Source organism: Melozone crissalis, unplaced genomic scaffold (assembly GCF_028551555.1).
Source record: "Melozone crissalis strain CALT ecotype California unplaced genomic scaffold, PUWL_Pcris_2 ptg000016l_1, whole genome shotgun sequence".
NCBI lineage: Eukaryota > Metazoa > Chordata > Aves > Passeriformes > Passerellidae > Melozone > Melozone crissalis.
The window spans coordinates 179,339-196,281 of NW_026535794.1; the positions used below are offsets into that span (position 1 = coordinate 179,339).

The 16,943-nt window shown below is 55.6% G+C and overlaps 1 protein-coding gene across 1 annotated transcript; it reads left to right on the forward strand.

The window, feature by feature from the left end:
- The first annotated feature begins 5,913 nt into the window (after window positions 1-5,913).
- ASB10 (ankyrin repeat and SOCS box containing 10) lies at window positions 5,914-14,236 on the forward strand. The gene is made up of 5 exons (XM_054273365.1): window positions 5,914-6,205; window positions 10,513-10,780; window positions 11,332-11,833; window positions 13,532-13,645; window positions 13,880-14,236. Exons 1-5 carry the CDS (start codon window positions 5,914-5,916, stop codon window positions 14,063-14,065), a joined length of 1,362 nt encoding a protein of 453 aa, XP_054129340.1. The 3' UTR covers window positions 14,066-14,236.
- The last annotated feature ends 2,707 nt before the right edge of the window (window positions 14,237-16,943 follow it).

Consider the following 16,943-nt stretch of genomic DNA (forward strand, 5'->3'; position numbering starts at 1 on the left):
GCACAGGAAAGGGGTGACCACCACCACAGGTCCAGAGCTGGCTTATAGAGTGCAACAGGGGAGATCGGTGTTGGTGTGATGGGTCTTTGCCTGGTGGGTTCCTTCTGAGAGCTGGCAAGCAAGCCAGAGAGGGAGCAGCGCCAGGCCAGCAGAGTGAGGCACGAAAAGCCTCGTACGAGCAGCCAGGACAGCAAAGACTTTGTCGTTTTGTAGATTTTGCAGCCCCTGTGGCAGGTAAGGTACTTGCTTACAGAGGATGTTGAACGTGGCAAGGTCACAGCCACCTCCTATCAACGGCAGGCGTGTCGAGATCCTCATCTTCGCTTGCCAAAATGTCCTTGGCTGCTCCTTAGCATCTGGCCAAGTTTGCCTGATGTATCAAAAGTCTATTACTTGCTAGAGCTTGTAGGTGATACTTGATACTCATGTATCACCTACAAGCTCTTTTAATGACCAGAAAAGGGGGTGCCTCATTTTCTAAAATAAACCAGTTTCTGTTCGTTGTTGGAGGCAGTTCAAAACTTTAACTTGCAAACCTTTATCTTTGAGGAGGCAACGGAGAAACATTCCTTACTTTTGAGGCATTCACTACAGCTTACTTCCCTTTGCAGCAGCTTCTCAGCCGCGCTCTGAGGGATGGGCAGCGCTGAGGAGCCCGGAGCTGCAGTTCTGCTGCTGCCCTGGAGATGGGTCCCTCTGCCTGCCTGAGCTGGGATCCATCCCTGCCGAGTGAGCGGGAGCTGGGATCGGAGCCCTGCCCGGGTCCCTCTGGCTGCCCGAGCCCAGCTCGGAGCACTGCCCGGGTCCCTCTGCCTGAGCTGGGATCGGAGCCCTGCCCGGGTCCCTCTGCCTGGGCTCGAATCGGAGCCCTGCCCGGGTGTCTGTGACTGCCCGAGCCCAGCTCGGAGCGATGCCCGGGTCCCTCTGGCTGCCCGAGCCCAGCTCGGAGCCCTGCCCAGGTGTCTGTGACTGCCTGAGCCCAGCTCGGAGCACTGCCCGGGTCCCTCTGGCTGCCCGAGCCCAGCTCGGAGCACTGCCCAGGTGTCTGTGACTGCCCGAGCCCAGCTCGGAGCACTGCCCGGGTCCCTCTGGCTGCCCGAGCCCAGCTCGGAGCACTGCCCGGGTGTCTGTGACTGCCTGAGCCCAGCTCGGAGCACTGCCCGGGTCCCTCTGGCTGCCCGAGCCCAGCTCGGAGCACTGCCCGGGTGTCTGTGACTGCCTGAGCCCAGCTCGGAGCACTGCCCGGGGACCGTGCCCCTTCCTCCGCCGGCAGCCCAGCTCGCTCGGCAGGTGCCTGGCTGGCTCTGTGGGTAAGGTGCTGGTTTATGAGAAGTCAGAGGCTGTCTCTTGCAGATGTCTGATAGAGCATCGAGCACCGGGTGAGCGCCGGGGGAGTGAGGATTTAAAGCTGTAGGTGCTTGGTTCTCCAGTGCTCCACTTTTGCATCCTGCTTCGTGTCACATCCCCCTCTTCCCCCCACTCCCAACAAAGACCTGAAGGATGGAGCTGGAGATAGAGCTCGCGTTCCTCTTACTAGATCCCTGCATTCCTCGGAGATGCGGCAGGGGGTGCAGAGGAACGGAGGGGCAGAAGGAGGAGGAGGTTGCTCCTGCAATGAGGGAGTTCAGGGCTGAACCTAGCCACACTGTCCTTTCACATTTCCCACGTGAGGGGTTTCTCTCTCGCTGTGCAGGAATCCTGCTCGTTTCCCCACAGTTAGTCCCCCTGGAGCTGCACAGGGTGTCACACAGGCTGCCTTTTCCTGAGGCCTCACCCTGTGTTTAGCTGATGAGCTTTGCTGAGAGCCGTGCCTCAGCTCAGCTGCTTTCACACCGGGCTTGTGGCTCCCATGAGATGTGGGCAAAGTTGCTTTTAGGCTCTGCTGCCCGGTGACAGAGCACCAGTCACTGTGAGAACAACTCAGAAGTACTCAGGTTACACTACGAGCAAAACTTGGAGCCTGTGCAGGTTCTCTTCCAAAGCGTGCTGGGGCTGCCTTGCTCCAGAGGGTCTGTCTTTGTCCAGATCTGCCTGTGTCCTCGCAGGTCTCGCAGCAAGTTTTGAGTGCTGCAACACTAAATCACTCTCATGTTGCATGTCCCTGGCCCCACGTCTGTGTTCTGACTAAGCTGTGCATGTCTGTGGGCTAGAAACATTTTTTTTTCTTTGTCCCTTTCTTCAACCTCTCAAAAAGAGCACTATAGTGCTGAATGAGTGTTCATGAAAATATCTCCAGTGCCTGTGCTCTGTTTTTTGTTCTCTGAGAGAGCAGTGGCTTAAGAGCATGTGCTCTTGGTTTGAGGGGAGGGAGCTTTTTGGGCAGTGGAGGCTGGCAGCAGTGAGCAGACCTGTGTGCATTCCCCTTGCCATGTAGTGTCCCTTGGCAGCCGTGCTGCCAGGTGGTGCTCTGGTGTCTCTCAGACACTGCTCCAAACAGCACAGGAGGAAAATGAGCTGGTGATGGATAGCCCTGGTGATGCCAAAGCTGTTAAAAGATGAACCTCTGATGTACAGCCGGGGTTCCAGCGATGGACTCTCAGCCTCTGTGTGCTCAGCTGCTCGTGTTGGGGATGCTGCTGCTCTGGGTCACTTCCCTTCTCTTTAGGCTGGGTTTGGCTGCTCTCTCTGAGGGCTGGCAGCTTGTGCTGGCCTTGGAATCCCTGCATGGAGGAAAGGAGAGGGGGCATGCTCAAAGGTCAGGCAGGCACTCCCCCATCACCAACGCACTGTTGCCTGAAGCTCTGTCACCCCTGATGCTGCCAGTGCTGTAAGGGCACCGAGCATTCTTGGGGCTGTCTCCACCTGTGTTCTCCCCAGCAAGGGTTGCTACAAAGAGTTTGTTTCCTTGGGATTTTTCTCTTTTCATGCTCTGTGTGCTCAGGATTCCCACAATAATGCTGCTTTCCTCATCTCCCCTGCTCAGGATTGTGCCTGGGGTGTGGGAGGTATTCAGACTAAGTGAAAAGGTAAATCTTATGTTGTAAGCACAAACCACAACTTCCATGGCCATATAAAGGGGGTCAGGAGGCATCCTTGCTCTCATCCTTATCCTCTCCCAGTGCAGCCCTGCGTTACCTGATGCCATACTGGGCAGAGACAGGAAGACCTGCTGCCTGGTGAGGTGACCCTGACCTGGAGCCCTGGGGTGACTCACAGTGTCCCTGGTGCCTGGAAGCTGCTCTGGGGCTGCAGGTCACTGGGATGGGAACACCAGGTGTGCTCTCACATGAGCAATGGGCTGGCCTGGGCTCAGCACAGGTACCACTGGTGCCCTATTTGGCCTCTGAGGAAGAGGAGGAGGAAGCTGCCATGTGGCCCCATGCCGGGTGTAGGGCTGGAGGAGAGGATGACATGGGCAGAGTGGCCCCATGAGGAATGGCTGCTGCAGGCCACACGCCGTTTTCCCATTAGTGAGTGTTTAGTTCAGCGTTTTAAATAATTGTGTCCTCGGAATGATATTTAAAATCCATTTGGGAGGCAATGAGGCGGGAAAGTGCCTGTGCCATTGTGATGACGCTGCGCGGGCCGTGCCACACATGCATATTACAAACTCGTTACAGGCTCGTCTCCACGCACGCTGCTCCCTCCCCACAGCCTCCTTCTGAGGCTCTGCATGCCTCTCCCCCACCAAGGCTGCAGTGCTTGGCCCTATGGAGACATTTATGTGACAAGATAGACGTGGTGTCCTCTGGGGTGAGGGATAAGGCACAGCCAGGTCACGGCACCTGGGTGCTGTCCATGGGAATTGAGTCTGTGGGCCATGCCTGGTGATGGAACTCTTGTTCAGCGCTCCTGGCCTTCACCTGAGATCGCTTTCTGACCAGCCCTTGACTTGTGTCACTGCAGGTTCCTGACCCTGAAGCCGCAGGGCTTTCAGCTGGGGTGCTCAGGGCACTGTTGGAGTTGTGTCAGCTGTCCTGGGCTGGCTCTGAAGCTGAGGACAAGCCTGTGCCCCTGAATGTCCATGCACGAGCTGGAGGGACTGGTGTGAGGGAGCTGATGGAGCCGCAGCAGTGGTTCTGTGGGTGCTGGTTAGTGCAGGCTGGGACAGTGGCCTTGCTGCTCTTTCTGTTTCTCTCTGACTGCTGTGTGGGCACCCTCAAGCCATGCAGGATGGAAATCCTCTGTGGGAGGACAGGGCAGTATTCAGTCCTTATCCTCTTCCTCCTGACCATGTTCAGACTCTCCTAGCCAGGGTCTCCACTGTGGTTTTTCTCAGTGCTGCCTTGTGACCAAACATTAGCGGGGTGAGGATGAAAGCCCCAGATGCACTTACAGATGTTGTATTCTGACATTTGACATTTGTCTCTTTCTCAGTGACCCAGCTGGCTGTTCTTCTGGCTAGGAAATGCATGGCTCTGCTGGAAATGGATGGATCTGCTGGCACCCTTTTCTCTGCCAGCAGCTGAGGACCCTCAGTGCCCTCAGTGTCCCTGTGGACTTTCCTTCTTGGCACCTGTGGGTGCAGGGCTTGGACATGCTGAAGGAATCTGCTTGTGTTTTGTGGGTTCGGTGTTTTTTTTGTTTTTTCCTTTCTGTGTGAGTTTTTTGTATGTAGTTTTGGGTTGATTGGTTTGTTTGAAGTGGTTTTAGGGATTTTTTTGTTGTTAGCCATGGGAATGGGAGAAAATGTCCAGGGTAGCTGGTGCAGTCAAGGATGTGCAGACCCAGGAGTGTGAAATGCTGAGTGTGAGCACGGGTAATGGGTGGGGGAGCTCCTCCCAGGGACCTTTCCTGGATGGCCTTGGGTGTGGGAACAGTGCTGAGTGAGAGGGGCTTGTTTGGGATTCTGGTCCCAAGCCCCTAGCTGGGTGAAAATGATGGCATTGGTTCCAGGAACAGCACAAGTTGTAAAGACAGTTGGAGAGGAACTAGGAGTTCTTAGTTTGTCCTCTTCCTAATCTCTTAGGGAATCCAGACTTCCTGTGCTCAGAGTTCCCCCAGTCAGGGCTGCTGCTCTGAGCCCTCACCTGGCTGGAGGAGACCGAAGCTTGAGTGTGGGTTCCAGAGTGGAGCTGGACATGCAGCCACTGCATCCTTCAGGAGAACAATGTGCTCCCAGCCCAGCACCAGGGCGTGCTGCACTGGCACAGAGCAGCTGTGCTGTGGCAATGGGAATGTTTGGCATGATCCCAGTCCTGGGACTGGTTCATGGACCCTCTTCAGCTTCAAGGCTCTCTTTGCTCTGCTCTGGAAACAGCTGCCAACAGGAACACAAGCAAAGTCTGCCTCCCTGTTTGACCAGCGCCTCCAGCCACACCATGAAGAACTTGGCTACAGTTTGGAACCAATGTGACAGTGTTGCACAAGGTGTTTTTCTCAGGGCTCCCCCTCTGCCCTTCTGTATCCTGCCCAGCCCTGTGGGCAGCCAGCCTTGCTGCCCAGGAAGGGGCTGATTCCAGAGCAGTGTGTGGTACTGGTCAGGCTCTTTTGGTCCCTGTGGAGCTGCCTGTGGGGAAGAGCTCTGTCCTTGGGACTCTATGACTTCTGAGCCCGAGTCTGATCCAGGCCTTTCCCAAGTCCCCTCTCCCACCTGCCTCCCTGCCGTGGTTGCCTCACCTTGCTCTGCCTCTCTCTCAGTGGGAGCACTGTGTGGAGCAGGGGCTCTCTGCAGAGCCAGCAAGCACAAAGAGCATTCCAGGCCACCTGCCACCCCTCTCTGTGCCTAGTCCGTGCTGGTGATTGCACCCAGCAGCTGAAAATAAGCTCTTGGAAGAAGGGGAGGTGGTGATGAGGAGCTGCCAAGCCAGGCTATTTATACTGGGTGATTCAGGCCTCTGCCTGAGTCCAGCCAGATGCAGGGGAGCTGGAACCCAGGAGCAGGCTGCAGAGGACAAACCTTTGAGCAAGAGGGCCTTTGCTGTAATAGCTCGTTCACTGTGTGGCTCAGCCTCCTCTGGTGAGTTACCTGCGATGGACTGCACCTCTCCTCTCCGCCCTGCCCCTCAGCGTCGGCTGCAGCCGGCTCCCTGGAAGGATTCCTGCAGTGTGAGCTCCCAGCACAGCCAGCTCAGCCTGAGCCCACATGGCTGGAGGCACCAGCTCGGCCGCCTGGAGCCACTGCAGTGCCAGGACCTGCTGGTCCAGAATGCGCTCTTCACTGGAGACCTGGACATGGTGCAGAAGTACTTCACCAAGAGCTCAGCCATCAATCTCATCATCGAGACCAGGGGCGATGTGCTGCGCTGGACCAGCAGCAAACGTGGTGGGTAGGAGGGACTGGGACATGGTGGGGATAGAAAATGCCCAGGATGGGGTCCAAGGATAGGGCTCAGGCACCTGAGAAAAATATTGAAAGGAATGCCCAGTGGTGGAAGAAGGACTTGAGAAGAACAGCTTTAGTGTGAGGAAGGAAGTCTCCAAGGCTGTACAACAGGTAGTGGCAGGCTTGCTGAAGGTGGCATGAGGCAGATCTACTGGGAAATAATGAGAATAGGGCCCCTGGAAGAGTTGCTGGAGAAGCACATCCCTAGGACTGTCATGTTAGAGATTGCTGGGACGGATGTGAAATACCTGTGAGTGGGGAGTGTGCATGGGTGGAGAGGCACCAGAATGCTGCTCTGTTCTGTGACACAGATTTTACAAGGGGAGCAGAAATCCAGTCTATGAGAAAGATGGTGGAAGCAAGCTTTCCTCAGTGACAGGAGGCAGGAGCTGATCATTCTTGGTGTTTCTTTCCACCTATACATCTCACTTGTCCATCTCTACCTTGTCCAGGCACATCTTGGGGCTACCATATATGCTTCCAGACTCTCTGGTCCCTTTTACTTGCCTTCTCATCAGTATGGTCTGTAAGCTCCTCAGTAAGCAGTGCAGCTGGTGTGTGTGTCCAAGGCAGAGGTGTGCTGGGCAGCGTGGGTGTGCCCTTGCTCTTGCTGCTGTCACCTGGTGAGCTGGTGCAGGCAGACTTCCAGAATTTAAGAGCGTCAAGTGGGGAAGGCCTTTAACTGTATTTGTCCTGGTTTAGGGCAAATCTGGTGGAGAGCCTCCTCAACAGAAGGCTGGTGGCAAAAGCCACCCATAGGAGAATGGAAGAGCTGTTGACAAAGCTGAAATGAGAGCTCTGCTTTCCCAGGAGAGCAGGCCAAATGTCCTGGTGCTGGGACAGACAATGGCATTCTGTGGGGATGCACTGCAGCAAGAGACAAACAGGGTGCGTGGGCTTGCTGGTGCACATGCTGCTACTGGAGAGTGGGGAAGATTATTGACTGAGTTGCAAGATTTGTAAGACCCGGGTTTTGAATTGTTACAATCTATTTAGAAATGAAATCACTGAAATCACACTCACTTTTGTGTGAGATAATTTGTCAGTAAAATACGGACTGAGTGTGGTAACTCCTGTCTTGTGCCAGGCTGGCAGGTACTGGAGCAGCCAGGCTCTCTGCTGGTAAAAGTTTGTGCCCCAGAGAAAATGGAACAACGTGAAACAACCTCATGCAGAAATTTCTCTAACCAACAAAGTTTCAAGACGTGAAAAACTCAACCAAACAAGATTATTCCTCAAGCACAGAGCAAAAATGTGCTGCCAAGTTTGTCAGATAAGAATACATAACAAAAAACAAACCAAACCTTCACGCTACCTGAGGCTTGTCTCTGTATCTCACTGACCTGAGATAGGCAGGGACAGGTTCCCAGAACTCAGTGACCTTAACAGTAGGTTCTAGTGACCTTGTCCTTCCCAGATCACCTTGCTGGCATTTTAAGGTGCCCAGAGGAAGTGTAAACTGTCTGGTGTCACTGATACTTACACCACTTGCTGCCTTACTGGTGTGTGACTGGGAACCTCAGGCTCTCATGGGATACCTGCTTATATCCTTGTGTAAATAGACGGTCCCATCAGGTGGGAACATCTGCCAGGTGCTTCCCTTTCTTTACCTTTTTGTAGGTACACTTCAGTCAGACAAGGTGAAGTTTGCACACACAGAGCAAACTGGATACTGTCAGCATAGGACTTGCTCATTTATTTTCATTACTGAGAAGGGTAAAGTTCCCTGTCTTTCTTACACTTGGCTCTGGTCTTCCGGTAATTGTTGCTTGGTGGTCTGTTGGGGTCACTTAACTGGTGTTTAGCTGCATGATCTGAGTAGTTCCATGACACAAAATTAGACTGAACTCCACTAGCCTTGCATGCAGTTTGACATGTTCTCTGGATCACATGGTGTGGCCAGTATGTGCACGGTGCTGATGCCAGTGAGCAGGGCGGGCTCTGCTGTGGCCCGGGTGGGCAGGCTGGCTGTGTGAGCCGAGTGGGCTCAGAGGAAAGCACCAGCTCAGGTGGCAGCGCTGCAGTGAGCAGCCAAGCCAGGGGAGTGTCTGAGGGCTGAAAGGGAGCACTAAAGCTGTGCAGGGGCTCTGTGCAAGGCTGGATATCAAGAAAGAGGAGGAAGTGGGGAGGGTCTAAAGGATAATTACCTCCAACTTTTCCCATCCTTTTACCTATTTCTACCATTTCTTTGGCTTTGATTAAAACTAGCTGTCCTGTAGCTTATTTTAAAATCTTCCTAGTGCCAATGGCTCAGATGCAACTGGTAGATGGGTGGCAGTGCTGGAGACATATGTGGAGCCAAGAGGTGAACAAAGGCTTGGAGATGTGTGTGGAGCTGCTGGGGTCATGCTGTTGTGGTCTGGGCAGCACTGGGCAACACACTGCATAGGCATGAAAACCATTTCCATCTCTGTCATCTTAGTGATGTTTCGTCCCCATTTCTACCCTTCAAGCTCTCCTGCCCTCCCTGAAGGTCTCCCCTTCCCAGCATGGCACTGCTGAGGTACTGCTGCCTGAGTGGAGAGCATTTATCAGCCTCTTGGCCCCAGCGTTTGGTCACAAGGTTTCCTGGAATAGAACAGCTGAGACTTCAGCTGTGCCCAGCCTGAGCCAGAGAGGGGTGTGATGTGCTCCCCTCCCTGTGAACGCCCTGGGCTGGCAGGCAGGCAGGCAGATTCTCGGCCCAAACAAGGCTGCCGGTGGGGCTGTGCCTCAGAGCCTGGCTGGGTGCACGGCAGCTCCTGTCCTGCTCTCTGGGGAGAGCCTGCTCGGGTGCTATGGGCAGCACCACAGGCGGAAGAGACGAGAGCCAGGAGCCCATCCGCACACGGCAGGCACATGGCCCTGCCCAGGTGTTCTGGCAGGCCCTGCTGGCTGGGGATCAGGGCACCATAGCCGAGATCCTCGGAGATCCTCAGAACAACCTGAGCGCCAGCACTGTGTTTGACAGCAGCGACCTGGAAGAGTGGAAGAATTACCGCTTCAACCCCCGCGGGCTGAGTATGGGGAGCAGCGGGGCTCAGCCTGGGCTGTGGGGCTCAGCCTGGGCTGTGTGCTGTGGGGCATGGCTGCACTGGGGCTCAGCCTGGGCTGTGGGGCTCAGCCTGGGCTGCGTGCAGTGGGGCTCAGCCTGGGCTGTGAGGCTCAGCCTGGGCTGTGGGGCTCAGCCTGGGCTGTGTGCTGCAGGGCACTGCTGCTGGGGTTCTGGGTTACGGGTGCTCCTTGGCTTGCAGAGCAGTGAGAACGGGAACAAGAGCATGGGGATGTGGTCAGGTTCCCCTGTGTTCCTTGTGGAAAGGGGTTCCTGTTTCTGAGAGCACAGGGTGCATCCAGGAACCCTGGTCCCTCCCACAGGGATTGTCTTGAGTGCTTGGGAGCTGTGGGCTCCCACTGCGGGTTGTGCCAGACTGACACAACATGGTTTAGACCTTTGAGATGGTCCTGTCACAACAGGACAGCCTGTGATGGCTATCACAACAGGAGTTAGACCTTTGAGACGGTGCAGTTTGAACCTGGCCCTGGAAAACACAGGTGACGTACTGCCTCTGCAAGAAGGAGCTGAGAGGATGCAGTATGGAACACACCATGCAGTCTGGGTTATCTCCAGCTCAGTTTGGGTAGGCAGTAAGAAGCACAGTTTAAGGAGAATTTTCCCTGTAGCATCTGCAGGCTGTCAGCCAGCAGAAAGCACCGGCTCAGCTGTGGGTTGTGCTGGGTCAGCATCTTTGAGAGCTGGCACATATCAGCCCCTTGCTCTCTCCTAGGCCCTAGATGTCCAGCTTTGCTGTAGCTTGTTGTCTGCACCCTGCTCAGGGCTTGTTTGAATCCCTGTGTGTGTGGTAGTTGGCTCTGACACCTCTCTACAGCCTGGTTCCTTGTATTTGTGGTGCTTCACACACAGTGTGCAGCCCAGCCACCTCACTGCCATCAGCCCTGCTCGTGCCCCAGACCCTCCATCTGCTGCACCCCTGAGAAGAACAGCCCCGTGTCGCCCCTGAGGCACAGGTGAAGGGCACGCTGCCCAGAGCAGCCTCTGCTGCTCCCTGGAGCTCCCTGTCTGCACGGCTGTGTGGCCTGAGCGCCTTCCAGGGATCTCTGCCTTGGGGCCAGTCCCAGTGCAGCAAGGGAAGGGCCTTGATGTCCCTTGAGGGGAAACACCCGTCTCTCAGGGGATGTACCTCAAGGAAAAGGGCACGTGTTTGTGCACCGCGGCTGGACGTGGCTGCCTGAGCTCTGTTTCCCCGCAGGACTGTGGTCGCTGAGCTACGAGCAGGAGCTGACCACGCCGCTGCACATCACGGCGGGCCGGGGCTACACGGAGTGCCTGCGGCTGCTGCTGCTGCGCGGCGCCGCCGTGGACCTGGCCCCGGGCGGCAGGACGGCCCTGCACGAGGCCTGCGCGGCCGCCAGCGCGGCCTGCGCGCGGCTGCTGCTCCGCGCCGGGGCCGACCCCGAGGCCGTGTCTGAGCAGGGCCACCGGCCCCTGCACCTCTGCAAGAGCTCCGACTCCATCGGGTGAGTCCTGCCTGCCGGGGAGCAGCCAGCCTCCCGCCCCTCAAGGCTAGTCCCGTGTGGGAGGGTGCCTCCTCACCCCTGAGGCTGGGCTGGTGGGTGCAGAGCGGGCTGGCCCTGGTGCCTGCTCAAGGCTAATCCCGTGTGGGAGGGTCCCTCCTCACTCAGGGCTGGTGGGTGCAGAGCGGGCTGGCCCTGGTGCCTGCTCCTGCACCCGGATCAGCCCTGAGCTCCAGCAGGTGACTGCAAGCTCGTGTCCTTAGCAGGCGCAGCTGAGGAGCCAGTGGTCTCACTGTAATGTTCAGGGTGTTCCTGCACAGATCCGCTGTGCGTGTGAGCAGGCACAGGTGTGACAACACTTGGGAGGTCTGTGCAGAGTTAGCTGCACAGGGTGGGCAGCATCTCTGCTCACCAGTCATCCCGGCTTAAAAGCACTGCTCCAGGGCACGAGGAGCAGGGATTTTCGGACTCTGGGGAAAAGCTGGGATGGTACAGCTGTGGGAGCTGGGAGGTGGAGATGAGGAATGGCCAGCAAGTCGCCTTGGCCCGCACAGGTGTGTCCAGCAGCTGCTGCAGCACGGTGCCAGTGTGAACAGCCAGACGGAGGAGCGGGACACAGCGCTGCATGTGGCCTCGCGGCACGGCCTGGCAGAGCACGTCCAGCTGCTCCTGCGCCACGGGGCTCAGCTGGAGCTGAGGAACAAGGAGGGGCAAACGCCGCTGAATGCTGCCTGTGCCCAGCAGCACCAGCCCCAGGACATGGACCGCTACTACCGCGTGTGCCAGCTGCTGGTGGAGAGCGGCGCCAGCGTCAACGCCGAGGACCGCGACCGGCAGCACCCGCTGCACCTGGCCTGCAAGAATGCCAACGCTCAGATCGCGGAGCTACTGCTGGCCCGGGGTGCCAATGTCAATGTCATGAACTACGGCGGCAACACGGCCCTGCACAACATCCTGCAGGTGGCTGCCTACCGGCGGGAGCACCGCCCGGAGCTCGTGGTGCGAGCGCTGCTCAACCACGGCGCCGTGCGCGTCTGGCCGGGCTCCCTCCTCAAGGTGCGGGGACTGGGCGGGAGGGGAGGGCTGTGAGCAGCACCAGGGCCCCCTGGGCCCTCTTGTCACAGCCGGGCTTGTTCCAAGGCAGCCTGTTCGCTGCCCTGCCCTGTCCGGGAGAACTGCCGGTACTGGCATGGGAATCCCTGATGCTTTCTCCTGGGGGGTGTTTTGCTGTACTACTCTCGTGCTTGTCTGCTAAGATGTGTAGACAGCACTCACCCCAGTTTCCATAATTACTTGCTCTAGAAATTGTTGGTCCTTTTCCTCTGGAGGTGTTTCTTCTCAGGGGTACACCCTCCAGCTCCTGCTGTCTCTGCAAAACACCCGCAGACAAAGGGTTAATTTCCTGTCTTAATTCCTGAGCACTGCAATAATTACCCAGCCCGGAGATCAGCAGATTGCTCTCCCCTTTGGGAAAATACAGGAAAATCAACAATTAACACTAATTAATCTCCTATTAACGCCAGATAATGAGGATCACTGGTACAGCCAGAATAGACTCTGACAGCTACTGCTGGCCTGGGCCATGGGGAGTGGCAGCCCGGAGCCAGGGAAATCTGCCTCTGTGCAGCTTTGCCTGGGTGGGGTGCTCTCCAAAGGCTGAACTGTTGCTAGGTACACGGCGCTGGTGTGTCACCTGCACCTACACCAGTGTGGGACACACCAGAGATGATGTACAAATACCTGTGAAGTCCTCTGCGGTTCTGTGCCACCCTTTATATGGGTCCAGCACCGCTCTAGACACAGGTACAGATGTCTCTGCAGCCAAAGAGGCACAATCCTGCATCCCTGAGCCCCCGGTGTGGCCCTCAAAAGAGGCATGGTGTGCTGTGCTCTGTCTGATCACAAAGTGAATGCCAGTCCCTGCCCTGGAATGGCTCATGCTCTAACTACTGCAATGTGAGGTAAGGAGTCTGGTTCAAAGCAGTGTTGGTGTTTATGAGCTCCTTGCAGCAGTGAAGCTGGTGGGGATCATCACCCCAGCCATGCACAATGGTCTCTGTGACTGAGGAGGAGCTGTGGGTTGTGCTGAAGGCAGCCATGCTGTGCATGTTGAATGATGGCTCAGCCCTCCTCTTTGCAAGGAGGGATGCTCTGGTACTCCATACCTGCATTGGTTTTTCTCTCCTGGGTCACAATGAGGGAAGGACAGGAGTTCACCAGATTTACTACATCTGGTTGAGCAGTACTTTAGGAGGTGAGTGGGACTTGCAGGATCCTGCCAAATGATGATGATCACCTGCTCTTGATGCCTTAAGTTTTAGCTTTCATATTTTCCAGATTCTGTACTGCGTTAGTGTATAACTCTGAACTTTACATAAAGTGTTAGCAAGCTCTCTTCACAGCTTAGTCAGACAAAACAATCCCTTTCCAGCCCCAGAACCAAGGATACCATTCCAGCTTCAGGCCCAAAAAGTGCAAACAACAGTGAATTGAGGAGAGCAAACTGGGAGGATGGGGCTGCATAACCTGGAGCTGGAATTGGACAATTAACCCCAGTATGTAAATGGACCAAAACTTATAAAAATATGACAACCCGTGACTCGGAGTCCATCTTGGGCGTAGCCTCAGGCAGGCTCTTGTACTGCCCAAGGCGCATCCTTTGAAGGCCTTTTAATCAATCCCTGCTTTATTCCTTGAGCACTGTCCAGCCCCTGTTCCAGGTGGCCTCTCAAGGCGTCTGTCTGTCCGTGCCAGGTGCTGCGGTGCTGCCACAGCTGCCCGCGTGTCATCGAGGCCCTGGTGAACAGCTACAGCCACGTGCGCGTCTCCGAGGACTGGCTGGCAGCAGTTCCAGCAGAGGTGGTGCAGGTAAGGGACCCAGTGCTGGCTGCTGCTGAGGAACACGTGTCCAGGCCCTGGTGGGTTCTGCCAGGGAGGGTTGGGTGGAGCTGGGGCTGGCCAGGGGGGTTGCAGGCACAGGGATGGGCTGTTGGGGATGGGGAGGATGTTCCATAGTGAGGCAAGTGGATGTCTGGTTCTACCTCTGGTCCCAGGGTGACATCTTCAGCTGTGCATGCCTCTGCTCCTTTTTTCTCTCTGTAGAAATACCCATGTTTCTACCAGTCCCTTTTCTCCCTGGGGCACAGACCTCGCTCCCTGCAGCACCTGGCTCGCTGCGTGCTCAGGAGCCTCCTGGAGGGCCGGCTGCTGCTGGTCCTGTCCCAGCTGCATCTGCCCAGCGCCCTGCACCAGTTCCTGCTGCTCGGCTTCGAGGACGTTCTCTACTAGGGGTGGCAGTTCCAGTCCTGCTGTGCCTTTCTGTGCACATGTTCCACCTGCCAGTGCAGTCTGTGCTTTTGCAGCTCCCCCCTTCCCCTCAATCCATCCTGCCTGGCCACATCAGCCCCCTGTGCCAGGCCTGCTGCTGGGTCCCAGTCCCACCCAGCCTTGTGCTCTGCATCATGCACCGGTTTGGGAGTGTTCTGTTTGTCCATGCTAATCCAGACAGACTCCAGACTAACGAAAGGAGGTATGGCAATTAGGGAATTTTGTGGTACAAGGAGCAAAGACACTGCATGGATCACAGGCTTGGTAGCAGGATACCAGATTCCCTATCCCAAATCCAAATACCCTATCCTGTACTAGGCAACTCTGGTGCCCTGAATGATTGCTGTGGTCCTGTCTTTAGTCAAGTTGCTTGGTCTGTACCCAAAGGTGTTTGGAATAAATCCTGTTCTTTATACCAACCTGAGCATGACTTCATTTCTTTTAAGATTGTCCTGACAGAGCTCACCTGACATGCCAAGGGGGGGTGGAATGTGCACTCAGAGCTGTGCACCCACCTGCTTCTCACAGGGAAATGTGTGGTGGGTGTTCAGTCGAGCCCCTTTTATGAAAGTGCAATGTCTGGGTTACCTGGCTCAGGAGCTTGGGGCAGGGTGGCTGTGCTTGTGCAGCACTGAGGACCTTGCTGCTGGTGGGAAGGAATGTGTCCTGGGGCTGCTGCGCCCAGCCAGGGCATGGTGCAGGGTTGCACTGTGCAGGGTCACACTGCCTGGGCTGCACCACTCCCTTGACAAGGTGAAGGGAAATGTTTTATCCTGTGACATAAGACACAGTTATGAAGAAAAGGAAGCACTATCCCTCCTTTAAGATCTGCTGTAAGCAAACTGCATTACTGCCTGTGGCTCAAGGAATGCCCGAGCACCAGGGCGGTGGCTGGCACAGGTGTGCAGGGCAGTGGGTCCCTCCTCCTGCTGCAGTCGCTCTGCCGGGCCTCTCTCCACGGCCACGGCCACAGCAGGACTCTGCAACGTGCTGCTCTGAGGGGAAAGCTGTGTGACAGACCCAGAGGTGCTCTCTGCTCCTGCCTCTCTGGGCACAGGGGCTGTAGCTCTGTGCCCTCAGCCCTGCTGCTCTGGGGATGTGAGCCCCAAACCACACTGAGAGGTTGATCCTGCTGCTCCTAATGTGCCTGCACTGCTGATGTGCCACAGCAGGAATGCTAACAGGGATGTGTTCATGTGCTACAGGTGCACACAAGGTGGCAGGAAGCACTTGTGCCTGCCTTTATGTAGGTGCTATTGCAGCATAGAGATGGTTTATCTCAGGATATGTGCTTTATGACACATAGGGTCAGAGAGGTGAGGTTTTGGCTTGGGGTGACCACAACCATCTGCAAAACTGGCATGAAATGTACAGGGGAGCCAAAGTTTCTGAAATACGTGGATGATGGCCTGCCCTCTGACCATGGGCCAGTGGTGCATCTCCCTTGCACCAGTGTGGGGAGGGAGTCTGAAGTTACCTCCTTCCTACTGGCTGAACCTGCTTGTCTGCTCAGGTCATCCGTTTATGTGATCAGGGTCGGAGATCTTGTTCCCAAAGTCTAATCACCACTTTAGAGAGTTCATTTTAAGCCAGATGATGTCTGTGAGCGAAGGACGAACAGAAACAGGAAGGTCTGTCCTTTCTGGTGGCAGCACAATCTGGGATTGCCTCAGCCTGGCCTGGTGTCCTGCTCAGAAGGCAGCCTGCACACCTGGACAGGTACACCACCCCTCTCTCCAACATTGTCCCTATGCCTGCATTAACTTGTGCTCAGTAATGCATGCTCAGCCATAGTAATACCTCCTCAGAACAGGGAAGAGTTGAATTTCACAGTTGGCTTTATTTTGCAGTTGTTACTTGTGGCTGTCAGGCTTACAGCTGCTTCCTGGGTCTCGCTGGTTGCTTTGCCAGTTCTGAGGCTGATGGAGGCAGCTCCAGCTCCTCCAGTGGCAAGAAGTGAACACACAGGGTCTGGTTTCTGCAAAGGCAGGAGCAGATGGAGCTCTGGCACTCCCTGGTCCTTCCTGCATGGAGGTGGCCCAGACAGGCACCTGCTGCAATGGAGGACCCACCGTGGGGCTGCAGGTACATTTCCAGGGCTCCTCCTCCTTCCAGAGCCATCAGATTTGCAGACAGAGCATGCTGGTGTGCCTGGAGGGCTGAGGTCGGCTGGGTGGAGAGCGGAACAGGCCATCCCTGGCCATATATCTCCAGAAACTGAGTTTTGTCTGTGCTCCTACCAAAATTGAAAGGGGCCTGAGTTCATTATGCGTAAAGATACTCCTGGATAACATTCTTCAAGGAATGTGAGGCTGGTAGGAAAAAGGGAGAACCTTTTACAGCATGACCAATGCAACTGGTGGGAAAAAACTGAACTAAATCAATCCAATCCACCAGAAAAGCTTCTGGGAACTCCAGCCCTTTGGCAAATGGAAACAATCAGAAAGGTTCAAGCTAAGATGCAGGCTGACTGCAAATGCTCTGACTTCAACTCAGTTATGCTAATTGATTAGCAATTGATTTTCAAAAACATTTACAATAACAGATTTAAAAAGATTTAATGTTCCAGAGCACATTCTGGCAACTCAACAAGCTTTGCTATTTTCTCAGGTTTCTGAAGGGGAAATTCCTAATGCAGCTTTGGATGCACTTGAGGGGACAATTTTGCCAAGGAAATTCAACCATCCTGAGTGGGAGGGCTGTGTTGTCTGCTGAGCACACTGAACCTAGGGGGTTGTTAGCACAGGGACACGTGTTTCTGGTGTGTTTTTATCAGTGTGCTGCAGGCACGGGCAGCTGCCAGTTCCTTCTGTGCCCTGGGTTTGCTGGGAATGTCTCT

Coding starts and splice junctions, on each gene's coding strand:
- ASB10 (XM_054273365.1), top strand. CDS start 5,914: ATGGACTGCACCTCTCCTCTCCGCCCTGCCCCTCAGCGTCGGCTGCAG. Junction 11,834..13,531: donor GGCCGGGCTCCCTCCTCAAG/GTGCGGGGACTG, acceptor TGTCCGTGCCAG/GTGCTGCGGTGCTGCCACAG. Junction 13,646..13,879: donor TTCCAGCAGAGGTGGTGCAG/GTAAGGGACCCA, acceptor TTCTCTCTGTAG/AAATACCCATGTTTCTACCA.